This window comes from Kogia breviceps, chromosome 15 (genome assembly GCF_026419965.1).
Source record: "Kogia breviceps isolate mKogBre1 chromosome 15, mKogBre1 haplotype 1, whole genome shotgun sequence".
NCBI classification, from domain to species: domain Eukaryota; kingdom Metazoa; phylum Chordata; class Mammalia; order Artiodactyla; family Physeteridae; genus Kogia; species Kogia breviceps.
Window position 1 is genome coordinate 60,021,546 of NC_081324.1, and position 13,664 is coordinate 60,035,209.

The following is a 13,664-nucleotide window of genomic DNA, read 5'->3' on the forward strand; positions in this document are numbered from 1 at the left end:
AGGGAACCTAACTAACATAGCTTTAGTGCACATTGCTCCTGGCTGCCCAGGTTTATTTTTGAAACCCCGCTTTGCTGAGTGAGAACGTGCAGGATCATAGCTCTCCCCTGCAGTCGTTCTCCCCCCTCTTCACACGCACCCTCCGTGCACATTTACAGCTTCAAATGTGATTCTTGCATTTTAATTCTGTGCCCGAAATAGCTTGGAAATGATCATATGTTGAAACTAAATCACACTGACATGCATTAGATGAACATAATAAACTCTCCTTTTCATTTTTTTAAAAAAGAAAGCATTTAGCATCTTTGAGAGCTGTGTCACCGGGGAGGGGGTAGAGAGCAGAGGGGGCTGAGCTGAAACCCCCGGTGACTGGCTTGTTCCCTAATTCAACTGGGATTCTGCCTCAAACTCTTAACATTTAAGCTCCAGCTGCTTGAATCTCCATCTTTCTCCTAAAATGAAGATAATACTGAGACTGGCTCCACCACCTCAGAAATTACTAGAAATGAGTAAAAGTCCCCATGACTCCTCATGGCTTTGTTCCCTGCGACACACAGGCCACACTTATCCAGCTTGCTGATGAAGGCTCGAGTTAGGACAGGAGGTGTAGTTTGTGAAAGATGCCTTGTTAAAGGGTAAATGAATGCGCTTCCAAGGGAGGGTCAGAGCCTCCGGGCACCACTTCTGCCGCCCCCACCCTTGAGTTCAAGTCCAAAGAGCAGCCAGGGCGGTGGAGTGCATGAGCCGAGCCATGCAAGGTGCTTTCTGCCTGTTTTGGAGGGGAGCCCGGGAGGGTCCAGGGCGGCCCCTCAGGGCTCTCCTAGGAGAGAGCACTGCGGGCACGCGTGTCCCTGCCTGTCCCTGTGGTTCCACGCGACTCCTCCCGAAGGGCCCCCCATGTCGTGAGGACGTGAGGCGTTTGTTTATCGGTGCAGTCAGGCCCGAGGAATCACGCAGGCCTCAGCGGGGTTCGGTGGTGGTCCTGCTGACGAACAGCGAGCTTTACGCCGGGCCTGGCCTGCAGCCCTCCCACAGCCCCAGAGAGAGGGGCACCCCTCTTACAGGTGGGGACACTGAGCTGAGACGGCCGGCCACACACAGTGGTTCCAGGTCTCCTGAGGTTTCCCCACTGCTGCTGCTTGCATTTATTTACCAAGTCAGAGAAAAGTATGACTCCAAACTATGTGGCTCATGTTTTTGTTTTTCTAGTCATACCAGATCTTTAATCACCTCTGTAGCTAAATTTTAATCCTCTCAAGCAAAGTGTAAGATGTTTTCGACATCCAGTGGTTATAACCCAGGTGACCACTCGGGACTTATGTAGGACCCATTTCAAGTAATTTGGAGGCCATGCTCTGTTGTTATTTAGAAACCCTGCTAGTTAGGAAAATCAAATTCACCCTCAGAAGTTTGCTATCACTGATGGCTTTCCACGGAGTGTGCCTTACGTTCTGAAGGTAATTACAAAGAGGGAGTTCTAAATGTGTCACTTGGTAATGTTGGATTAAAAAAATACATGTATAATTTCCTGTGAGCACGGTACTCGAAGTTATGTACACTAACATTCTCATCAGAAGGAGCTGGCTTGCGTGTGGTTAATGCAGATTTTTCTAGTCCCTATAAAATTGTGATTTTTCTTTTCAAAAAGCATTTGTGATGTGTTACGTTTGAAATTAAGGTTAGAACTTTAAGAACGTAGACTTCTCACCGTCTTCAGAGAGACCATATATGTTAATTCCAAATTGTGGAGAAACCATGGCCTTAGGGAGCAACAGACAGAAAAATGAGGCTAATTGTTTTCATTCTAAAACCCTCAAGTTGCAGAGAGAAAACAGCCCCCAGAGAGGTGGCAGTTTCCTGTGTGATCAAAAGGAAGGCGATGTCCGCCCCTGCGCCCACACGGGGAGACCCTGGGCGCCCCGCCCCACGGGGATGTGGCCCTGCGCGGTCAGCGACTCCAGCGCGTTCGAAGACCAGCCGCTGTCCAAGCTGAAGGAATCGGACAGGTGCTCAGCCCGGGAGAACCTCTACCTGGACGCCCTATCCTTGGACGACGAGCCAGAGGAGCCTCCAGACCGCAAGCCCGAGAGGGAGTTCAGGAACTGCTTCCCCGAGGTCAGCCCGGGGGGTTTGGGGTCTAGTTACCTGCGGCAGGACCGAGGGCAGGGACTTGGGAAGCCGGCCGAGTGGCCGGCAGGCCCCTGGTTTTGCATATCACGGCCTCTGGGGTCAGTAAAAATGAACCGTTCATGGTGCAGGAGCTTTGTTTGGTGGTCCTGACCCCAGGCTCCCTGCTTCACTTAGCTGCTTGTCTCAGGTTCAGAAATTCAGGGCTTGTGTCCTGTGTGAATGGGAGGGTCCAGTGAAACACAAGAGGAAATATTGGGTTGACCAAAAAGTTCATTCAGTTTTGAGTAAAAATAAAAGACATTTTCAGCAAGAACTTTATTTAACGACGTAGTCTAGCCATTAACCAAACGAACTTTCTGGCAAACCCAATAGATCATCCTGCGAAGTGTAGAGCTGCAACTTTTTAAAAAATCATAGTATAGCCTTCTGATTCCAGAAAACATTAATAACAAAAAAGATTTGCTTTAAAGAAAGTAACAAATGTCACTAACCAATGACATACAATAAATACCTTGTGCAAAGGGAAAAAAATCCAACACTAGAAACCTATGTAACTTAGATCAGCAAATAGAAGAGCTTAGCTCTGTGCAGAAATCTTCACAGCACAGCACTGGGTTTTTCTGGTTATGACTTTAAAAACTGGGTTTTAAAGATTGATTTTAGGAATCATACCTGTGAGCCAATCTCACAGTGGTTGCACCTGTCATTCGACACGCTCAGCAGACGGGGTGCCCGCCAGGCAGGGATGTTGAAGTGGGGGATCACCCTCAGTCACAGGTCGGCGAGGTCAAGTGCCTTCTCCTCAGCACCTGTACCCAGCAGAGGTGACAACGCCAGCATGCCACCCCGGGGATCTAGTGGCATCGTCTCCTATGCCATCTCAAAGCAGTGGCCAGATCCCACGGGAGGGCTGCCTGGGGGATGCTCACAGGTGATTTGCTGTGCCAGGACTCAGTCACAATACCTTGAAGGCTCACTGGGCCCCGCTCCCTCAGGACTGGTCTGCACGGGGGTGTCCTCAGGAGGACCATGTGTGCATGTTCTCTTTAGCAGAGGTCACTGTACCTTCCCTGATTCCCAAGGGTGATATTTAAAACAAAGAGCCCTCTAAGGACATCACACCGAGGTTTTTTTTTTTGCATTTTTTGTTGCAGTACAGTTGGTATGCAATGTAAGTTGCAGGTGTACAACAGTGATTCACAATTTTTAAAGGTTATGCTCCCTTTAGTTATTATAAAATATTGGCAATATTCCCTGTGCTGTACAATGCATCCTTGTAGATTATTTTATATGTAGTAGTCTATACCTCTCACACCAACTTCTGTAGACAGGCTGAGGCCAAGAGACGTCTCTCCCCTAACTTGCTCTCACCGTTGTCTTCCCTTCCTTCTTCTCCATCTCCTTCTCCCCGTTCTCCACCACCTCTCTTGCATGCGTTTGTGCGCTCTCTCTCACTCACTCACACTCACACACACACACACATTCAGTCATTAACGAGGCAGCTTTGAAGCTCACATGCTTAGTGATGCCCTCTGAGGAGCACAGGAGAGCCACTTTGTGACAATGTTTATAGCCAATTTTTCTCACGTGGGCCCTCCCTGGACTCAGAGGCTCTAACCCCTCATCACCCCTGGATTCTGGTGTCATTATTGTACTTCAAAGGGCTGAGAGGCAGAGGCACTCTTGGCCCAAACTTGGCTCCCATGTATGTTTTAAATGGTATTGTCCTAAGAGAAAAATCACTTAGCACCCTGAAGGCCCCCAGGCAGCCAATGTTAACCAATTCAGATAAACTTACTTCTTCTTTATAGGAAGAAGAAAATCACAAGGGAAATCTTCAAAGGTAAGTAACATTGATGAAATGATAGTAGACTACTGCAGTAAAAACCTCCTGGTCTTGGGCTTCCCTGGTGGCGCAGTGGTTAGGAATCTGCCTGCCGATGCAGGGGACAAGGGTTCGTGCCCCGATCCGGGAAGATTCCCACGTGCCGTGGAGCAACTAGGCCTGTGCGCCACAACTACTGAGCCTGTGCTCTAGAGCCCTCGAGCCACAACTACTGAAGCCCGTGCTCTGCAACAAGAGGAGCCACTGCAATGAGAGGCCCCTGCTCGCCGCAACTAGAGAAAGCCCGCACGCAGCAACAGAGACCCAATGCAACGAAAAATTAAAAAAACCTCCTGGTCTTAAAATTCTATCTTGTCACTGCAGTGTGTACTGTGACACTCTTCAAAAATGACTTAGAGTAAAACTTCTGGATAAGTAGTTGCTATATTAATTTCATAAATATGGTATTTTAAATTATTAGCAACAAAAAGGCCAGTGCTATGCTGCGTTCATGTGTGTATTAGTGTCACAGTAAGAGCTGTGTGGTTAGAGTTGTGTATATAAGGAGATGATTGTGTTAAATGGTTTTTGCAAAGTCCATGGAAACCCTTTCTTCTAATTTAAAGTCTGAAAAAACTCCCTCTTGATATGAGACACTTTACAGACTGACCATTTAAAAGCTCTCCTAGGAGAATTTATTACAGTATTTCCTGGCGGTAATCCTTGAAGTAAACATAAAGTAGTTGGTGTTCGTAATCATGTATTCTAGTAACCCATATATGTATGATGGGACATGTCTGAAAAGGCACATATAAGCAAATTTGTTTAAACTGAGTAGAGAGGGAAGGGGAGGACTGAGCCTGTGGGTGGGTCAGGGCAGGGCCAGAGGGGATTTCTGTTTGAAATGGTGTTGAAATCATTCGCCAGCCTGATCACACCTTCCACCGCCCTCCTCTCCTCCACATCTTCCGTTGGCCTTGGGAGACTGTTAGTGCTTTAAGCCAACAGAGGATGAGGCCCATGGGCTGAGAAGACTTCGGGTCACAGTCGCTTTGTGGTGGCATCTCTCCCTCCCCGCCGCTCCATTTTCTCATTTGGATTGGGACTGTGGTGCGTTCACGTCTGTGGGACGCGCGCCTGCTCTAATGCCGGGAACTCGGGAAGCTCCCGCAGCTTCGACATTGAAGGTGCCCATCAAGTACGTGGAGAGGCCAGGCCACAGCCAGGCTCCCCTTCTTCCTGTGGAGCATCCATGCACTGAACTAGAATATTGCAGAGTAGGGTTAGAGCTTAGCTCTGACTGCCCTGGAGGCCCACCTCTCCCACGGTTTTGAGGGTCGGCCGTAGTAAATTCTGACCAATACAAGGCTCCTGCAGCAATTCCACAGCCATAAAAGCCTGTTGGACACCAGAGGGTCCGCCCAAGAGTGGAAAACATCAGGCAGCTGGAACGTGTCCTGATCCTTCAGGTGGAGACACAGGCACTGTGCATGCGGGCAGGACACAGGCTGTGCTGGGTCGGGGGTTCCAGGGCCGTGGCTCCCTAGCCGGTGGCAGCTGACACCTCTCCTCTCCCCTTCCCCAGGGCCGTGTCCGTGTCATCCATGTCTGAGTTCCAGCGCCTGATGGATGGCTCTCCCTTCCTGCCAGAGAAGGGCCTGCCCGCCACCAGCAGCAAGGAAGACGTCACCCCGCCCCTCTCCCCAGATGACCTCAAGTACATCGAGGAGTTCAACAGCAAGAGCTGGGACGACAGGCCCCCAGACCCCTGGGGAGACAGGACCGAGGCGGGTCGGGCGAGGCCCGAGGCCAGCACCGACCCTTTCTCCGACTCCTGCTGGTACCTCACCACGAGCATCACCCTGACCACAGACACCGTGACCAGCCCGGAGCACTGCCAGAAGCAGCTCCCGCGGAGCCTTGGCTGCGCCGAGCAGGCCGGGGTGAGGATGCTGCACAGCCCGCCCACCGTCCGGAGGCTGGATGGCACCGTGGCGGCAGGTGGTGAGGGCAGTGCCCGAGGGGGCCCAGGGGACGCCAAGGGGGGCTGTTCTGAACACATTCTTAGGTGGCCCTGTGCCCCCTCCAAGCACCCCCGAGACTACACAGAGGGTGGGCTCTGGCCCCTCGACGGCACCCTCGGTTTCTCCCCCCCGCTGCACAGCCTGGAGATGTCCAAGAACCTGAGTGATGACATGAAGGAGGTGGCTTTCTCCGTCAGTGCCATCTGCTCCAGCCCCGGGGAGCCTCTGGTCAAGGACACGGCCTGCCAGACCAATGGGTCCCGGACGACAGGGACGCAGACCGTCCAGACCATCAGCATAGGCCTGCAGACCGAAGCCCTGCGGGGCAGCGCCGTCACCAGCAGCCCCCACAAGTGTCTCACGCCCAAGGCGGGGGGTGGCACCACGCCCGTGTCCTCTCCCTCCCGCGGCCTCAGGAACAGGCAAGTGGCCCCCGCCATCGAGAAGGTGCAGGCCAAGTTTGAACGCACATGCTGCTCCCCCAAGTACGGGTCTCCCAAGTTGCAGAGGAAGCCCCTCCCCAGAGTGGACCAGCCAAGCAGCAGGACCTCCCCGGGACTGGCCCCGAAGGGCTGCGGCGAGTCAGCCTGGGCCCGTTCTACCACCACTCGGGAGAGCCCCGTGCACACCGCCATCAACGACGGCCTCTCCAGCCTCTTCAGCATCATCGACCACAGCCCTATGGTGCAGGACCCCTTCCAGAAGGGGGTGCGGGCCGCCAGTCGGTCTCGTTCGGCAGAGCCCCCGCCAGAGCTGGGCCCGGGCCAGGACACGAGCCCCAGTTCCCGAGGCCGGTCGCCCAGCCCGGTCGGGGGTGGCTCTGAGACGTGCAGGGAGGAAGGGGGAGAGGGCACGCCCGCGAGGCAGGACCTGTCCGCTCCCCCCGGCTACACGCTCACCGAGAACGTTGCCCGGATCCTCCACCGGAAGCTGTTGGAACACGCCTTAAAGGAGGAGCAGAGGCAGGCCGCCCATGGCACCCCCAGTCTCAGCAGCAACGGCCCCGTGGGAGAAATGACGGTCAGAGCGGAGCCAGGGTCCATCGAGGTAAAGGAGGCTGAGTATCCCACGCCCTCCCCCTGCAGCTCATCCTTTTCAGTGTCAGTATAGCTGACCCTGGGGCTGTGCCAGGTTACGTGAGTTCAGGAGGTTTAGGGGAGGATGGAACAAGCAGGAACGCAAACCCTGAGCTGCTTCTTAAAAGAGAACTTGGTTTTCTTGCCATCAGTGATCCTCTGCGGACCATGAGATGGTTTTCTTAAGTAGCTCAGGGACTGACTCAGGTCCTCCACTCTGGCTTGTCTGTTTATCGGGGCTTTTCACTTGGGGTCATATTGCCCCTCCTTCTGTATGAGTTTGTGTCCTGGGAGCGTGTGTGGGCAACATCAGGCTTTCTGCTCCAGCTGTGGGTGTGATGAAGAGAGGGTTTTGACAGGGTGGACACAGAACACCTCTCGTCAGGACCTACAGGAAGGGTGTCTGGATCCCAGCGCTGGCTTCGGTGCAGACGGTGGGTCCACGTCTCAGAAATCCCATTACCCTCTCTGTGCGTGCGTCCTCTTAGCAGTAAAACCTGGTGAGAGCAATGGATAAGGTCAGAATCCTGCCTTCATACAACGCGATTATCCTTATCCCTTTAAACATCGCCTATTATTATGTTACCTATGACAAATTATTATTATTGTATCCCTCCCCCCTTAAGGTTATTTGCAAATCAGTCGATCTTGAATTCTGCCCTGATCATACCCACATGTGGTATAACTGGACCATGGCAAGGATGGGCAAAATAAAACAAAGCCCGATGATGATGCCGGGGGTGAGAACGGTGGTGATGTTGGCCTTATCGTTCACGCAGCGCCCGAGGAGCTTTCCCAGCCCTTGGTCAGACACCCTTATGTGTAGACCTGGGGGTGAGGCCTGACCCACCAGGAACCCAGATGCAAAACCTCCACAGCAGTGGAATCCAGACACCCGTAGGCATTCTCCAGGCTGGGCAGAGAGCAGATGGCGAAGGTTAGAGAAAGACACGTGCACGCTTCCTCCCCAGGCTCTACAGCCCCAGCTGCACAGGTGAGGAGAGGAGGAGGTGTATTTCCTGTGTCACCTGATCCACCTGCTGCCCCACATTTCCCACAGCGGGAAAAGGAATGCTCAGCTTCCCAGTATAACCCAACAAGAGGCATTTAACTCAAAATATAGAGTTTAAATCTGAAATAGATTAAACCATGTGAAATTGCCAATGACCTACAGAAATGGCAACACCATGTGGTTCAACCTAATAATATTGACAGTCTGTGGCCTACGCCTGCCAAAGGTGCTCTGAGAAGGAGGTTGTGTTCTCAGGTAACAAATGGTGTCTTCTCCGGGCTTCTGTTACCCCATCCCTCGGGGCCCCTCAGGTAAGTGGTTTGCTGCTGCAGGGGGTCTAACTGGGTGAGTGCCACACCTTTGTGGAATGAGAGCTTTGTCCCAAGCATTAACTGGCTTGTCTGTGGTGTCCATTTATATTAGAGACTAAATTCATTTTGAGTCACGAATGAATGCTGCAGGCAATCTATGAGACTAGAAAGGAAATAGTGCTGTGATTCAGTCATTAAACCAAGGCGTGAAAATGGCTTTATCCGTATAAAGCTGTGCCCCCCTTTGGTCCCCTGTGAAGTGTCTGTTTAGATTTTCTTCTCGGTGTGTTTACTACCAAAGAGGTGATGGCCGATTTAAAGGGGGCCCAGGCACGGTGTCAGGGGTTCAGAACTGGCATGGCGCTCTCACGGGCAGTGTTTAAATGTCATGGGCTCTTTTTCCTTTACTGTTGGAATGTGGCTTATTCTAGACTCCAGTGGAATTATTCCTCACCTGAACTGACTTACTATATTAGGCCCATTGGAGACCCCAAGATCCCTTCCCATCCCTCCCTAGATTTGTGGTAGTTCTTTTCGTTTCAAAAGCAGCAGCATGAATTCAGATTTCCCACCCTCCTCTGAGCCCGTGTGGGAGAATCCTTCCCGGAGTGCTCAATGGGACATCTAAGCGTGGGTGATAGACTCATCCCTAGCCAGGAACGGGCACAGTAGGAAACTCCCTTTCTCCCCTCACTCTCACCCCACGAGCTACTTATTCACTCTGTTTCTCTTGAAGACATAGCACCGATGCAGAGAGAAGTTAATGTCTCAGTGGAAAATTCAAAGGGAAAGTTTTAGTCTGAGCTGCAGTCATGTGGTCATTGTGACTAAAACAATCTGGCTGTTTAATGGGCTCTGTTTCAAAAACAGCAGTCGGAGGGTGTTGGAAATGTTAAATGCCAAGGAGCAGCTCGGGAAGAAGAGAAGAATAGCCAGCGGAAGGGAGAGGTCTGTAGCTGTTCTGTCGTGAGGACCCCTCCTGCTCTGGCCAGGCGGGGACGGGCCTGTGTGCCCGCTTCTGCAGGACCTCGCTTCTCCAGCTGGCTGCCACCAGGCTTGTTGACTTTAAACCTTTACTGTTGTTCTTTTTTAAAAAGTACTTTCCAACCTCCTTGCTTTTTCTCTTCTTTGTCTGTCTGTTCTGTCCAGAACCAAACTGTCTTACTAACTGCCCCCTGGGGACTCTAGCCCTGCCTGCCTCATGCCGTAAGTGCTTTCTTCCTTCTTTCCACACTGTCTGGAGAGGTTGTCATGTAGCTCAGGGCTGGCATCTGACCCACAGAAGGAGGCCCCCCCATCCCGGGCAGCTCTGCTCCAGGCTGGCCCAGCGTCCACCTGCAGGGACAGATGGCAGGCCTGGACAGCACCACTTGCCCCCCGGGGTACTGACTGCTCAGTAGAGATCCTATTGAGATGTCCCCTCTCCTGTGCAGTCTGCAGCCAGTATGCTCCCGAAGGGGTAAAAGGACATTGGCCAGAGAGGGAACTATCCCGCCTGCAGGTCTCTGAGCCGAGCGTCTTCCTAGTCGGCCTGCCTGCTCACTGACACTTCAGTGGCTGTGCATTGCCATGTGCTGCTATAAGGTGTGACCACTATGCATGAGGCTTTTTTTTTCAAAAACCACACCAGAGGGAATAAATACTTATGTATCTTGTCCTTCCCAGTGGTCACCATAGGGGTCACAGTAAGTGCTCAATAAATTTGTGTTAATTGACTAAACAGCACAATCGTCCCTGCTCCAAAATTGCAGAATCACCTTCAGAGCCTGAATCAAGGCTTGAGAGAAAATACCAACCTTGTTTGTGATCAAGGCTATAGTCACCCACCCTTATCCACTGGCCTTAAATACAACTGGCTCTCAAACACTAAGCACATGCCCCCACGAAAAATGACAAAGAATGGCTCCAGAGGTTATTTCTAGAAGAGGTGCTGCAAGGATGAGATGCCCCCAGAGCCTGTGGCAGGGGCTTCTCGGGAAAAAAACAGCATTGCTTGCTCAGATGTGCTGGTGTGATACTAAAGAGAACTTTGTTCCCTTGAACTCATGGTCACACAGCATTTCTTCTGTGCACACAGACGCTAGCGACGAGGTGGCACAAATTAACAGAAAACCCTTGTTACTCAGCCTCAGCTTAGTAGAAACAGGCCGCAGTGGTGTCCAAAAATCCTATGCCGGCAACCTACACACACTGATAGACAACACATGTTACAAACCAACACTTATATATGCAACACAAACCACACATCTCTTGAGCCACCGTTCCTCGTGCCCTGGGCTGGGCTAAAGTGAGGACGTTTCCTTTCATTTTGGCTGTTTCAGTGCTGATGTGTTTTCAGGCGAGGTATCTCTGGTTGTCATGGTTTCCATTAGTATAAGTGCTTCGCTGATGAGGCCTCCCTGTAGTCATATGAAGTGCCACCAGTAGGTCTAGGGATGTTAGAGTCATTGTGTGGGGGTCGATGCTCCTTTTCTGCTGCCCCTGGGCAGCAACCACGCCCCCATCCCTCCGGTGCCCCGCCCTCCATCTTCTCCCTGTCTCTTCATCGCTCTGATGACTACACGCTCCTCATTCCGCTCTGCTGTGCTCATCACATCTCTTTACATCCCTCGACTTACTTCCTGAGTGGCTCTGAGGGTCCTTGTTCTGTGTTCTTCATCACAGTGGTTTCCCACCTCAGCCTCTTGTAGTGTGGGTGTCTGGGTGGATAGAACTCACCGTTTCCTCAGGCCACAGCTGCCCACAACTCTGTGCCCACAGATCCCAAGTCAGTGTCCTTTGTCCTGGCGTGCAGAGTAAGGGCAAGTAGCTCAACAGCCTCTAATACCAAAAAAGGAGCAGCAGCCTTGAGAGGATGTACTGTAGGTGATTGGTCCTCAGAAGGTGCAGGAGCCCGTAGCATAGAAGCACACTTGGGCTCCACTTCTTTAAATTTTATTTTATAAATGTTTATTTTTAGCTGTGTTGGGTCTTCGTTGTGGTGCGCGGGCTCCTCATTGTTGTGGCTTCTCTTGTTGTGGAGCACGGGCTCTAGAGCGCAGGCTCAGCAGTTGTGGCACACGGACTTAGTTGCTCCACAGCATGTGGGATCTTCCCGGACCAGGGATCAAACCCGTGTCCGCTGCATTGGCAGGCGATCTTAACCACTGCACCACCAGGGAAGCCCGGGCTCCACTTTTTAAATGCTGCTGCCAGGAAGATAAAACCACCTACAATTAAAGTTTCTGCCCGCAGCATTATCGCCATGTTGTGGGAGTTTAACCCAGTGCCAGTCAGCCTGGAATAAAGGGTAGCAGAGTTGGTTTGAAGGTGAGCCCCGTTGCTGGTGGAGTCGTAGATAGAGTATGATCCCTTCATGGCCAGCCTCTTCGGACTGGGCAGACCACTCAGGACTCTGGCTCCCCCCTTCCATTCGCTGCAGCCCAGTTCCAAAGGCGCCTCGTATACAGACCCATCTCATGCCACGTTTTCATCATAATTCGCAATCTTCCCATTACTGTCGTCACTGGTCATTCGTGTTGAATTCTTTGCTTACCTTATACTCTGTGAGCAATGTATAACTTAGCATTCAGAAGTTGCAGACACCTTGGTCTGTTGCACTTGAGTCTTCTGAGAAGTTTGCTTGGGGGAGATCACCTCCCAGAGGACCTGTCCGTCTGAGTAACCCTGTCTTTCTCTTCCTCGGCTTTGAAGGAACTCCCTTGTTCTGCACTAGCTCCATCCCTAGAACCCTGCTTCTCCAGGCCCGAGAGACCAGCAAACCGTCGCCCTCCGTCCCGTTGGGCCCCACATTCCCCCACTGCCTCACCAGCTCCGTCACCCGGAGACCCGACCTCCTTGGAGGAGCTCGGCGACGAGGGGCCGCCCGGGGAGAAGCCACACCTGTGATGCAGGCTCGCATGATGATCTGGAATAACTCACTGTAATTGCATAACCACACCGACATCATCAACCGAACTCTGCCCCAAAAGGAGAGATCTGGTTTTCCCAAGGTCAAAGAATGTTTTTTTTTTTTTTTAAAAAAAACACAGCTGCTGAATGTTCAACCTGTGAATCTGAGATGTTTCTAGAATGAAACAGTAAACGTGCCTGTAAGAACTTAATTTTTTTCATAGCTAAGAAAACTATTTTTGTCTCCATCTTTTTTACAGAAAGTATATTAAACAAAAAAAGGTAAATAAGATATAAATTTAAAAACAAAAAGTTTTTAAGAGATTCTGAACACCCTCGCGTGCGATACTGACTGCCTCACTGTTAAATTTGCACTGTTAACATTTGGTTTGGTTTATATTTCCACGTTGAATTAGAGTGTTTTAAGTTAATTTTATTTTGTCAGTGTTCTTGTTTTTTAAGAATTTTTGAAATGCTTCAGACTGTATGACTCAGTGAACTTTTTGTAATGAAAAAACCACCATAAAGTCAGTAGACAAGGCAGATCTCCTATATCCTGGAGGGAATAGATGGCAGCATTCTGGAAAGGTAGAGAGGCCTGGGTTGCCCAGACCTGCTGTATAATCCACATATTCTTCTCGACCTGCACGTCTTTGGGTTCGAAGCACTGGGGTGCATGTACATACCGCTGCTGTGGTCTCGCCCCGCCTATGTGTGAGCCCTCTGTCCCACTGTGATACGGTGTGAACCCCCTCGTACTGTACTGTTGTCTTCTCACATTGATGATACAACAGCGATGGCATTTTAAAATTATTGTTAAAAGATTAACAGGCAATACAGTGTTTACTCCAAATTTCCTTGTTTAAGGAAAAACACTACAAAAAGTCCTGAGGATACCAAATGGAAAGAGAGAGGGTGGTGCCTCGGAGTCTGTATGAGACGATGATGAAGAAGAAATAAAGCCTTTACAAGACGGCGCCTGTCCCAGACCTTGTGTCTCACACACCCTCCGCCTTTTCTTAACGGCTCACGCAAAAGTTTCCCATTGTGCGGGGGGGTGGGGGCGGGGGGGGGGCGGCGAGGGGGTCATACAGCCACTCACGTATCTGACTGGGATGCACTGTGAGTGCACAACGGCCTTGCAGTTTCTCTGCAAGGGCATCCTGGAATAGATAAACAGGCAATACATTTTTGCTAAAAAAGCCAAAATGGATGGGCGAGGGGGTGTGAGGAAAACAGTTATCCACAGTCAAAATGCGCCCACCCTCTCCCCTCCTTGGAAGGTGGAAGAGCCGTTTCCATCCCTCGACTGAGATGCAGCCCAAGCTGCCAGTGTTTGATAAGTAGGAGTTTACGAAGAAGTGGTGCTGATGAAGAAAACACCTATTTCAGGCT

At 51.1% G+C, this 13,664-nt stretch overlaps 1 protein-coding gene across 8 annotated transcripts in view; it reads left to right on the forward strand.

Annotated features, from left to right (window-relative positions):
• The window catches only part of MTCL1 (microtubule crosslinking factor 1), a 129,518-nt gene extending 116,273 nt beyond the window's left edge, over nt 1–13,245 (forward strand). For 6 of the 8 annotated variants that reach the window (XM_067014527.1, XM_067014523.1, XM_059041246.2 and 3 more), the window contains 4 exons: nt 1,819–2,115; nt 3,942–3,973; nt 5,541–7,026; nt 12,072–13,245. In XM_067014527.1, coding sequence (XP_066870628.1) covers nt 1,819–2,115; nt 3,942–3,973; nt 5,541–7,026; nt 12,072–12,266 — 2,010 coding nt within the window. In that variant the 3' untranslated portion in view covers nt 12,267–13,245. The other 2 variants (XM_067014525.1, XM_067014526.1) reach the window with 2 other exon arrangements.
• The last annotated feature ends 419 nt before the right edge of the window (nt 13,246–13,664 follow it).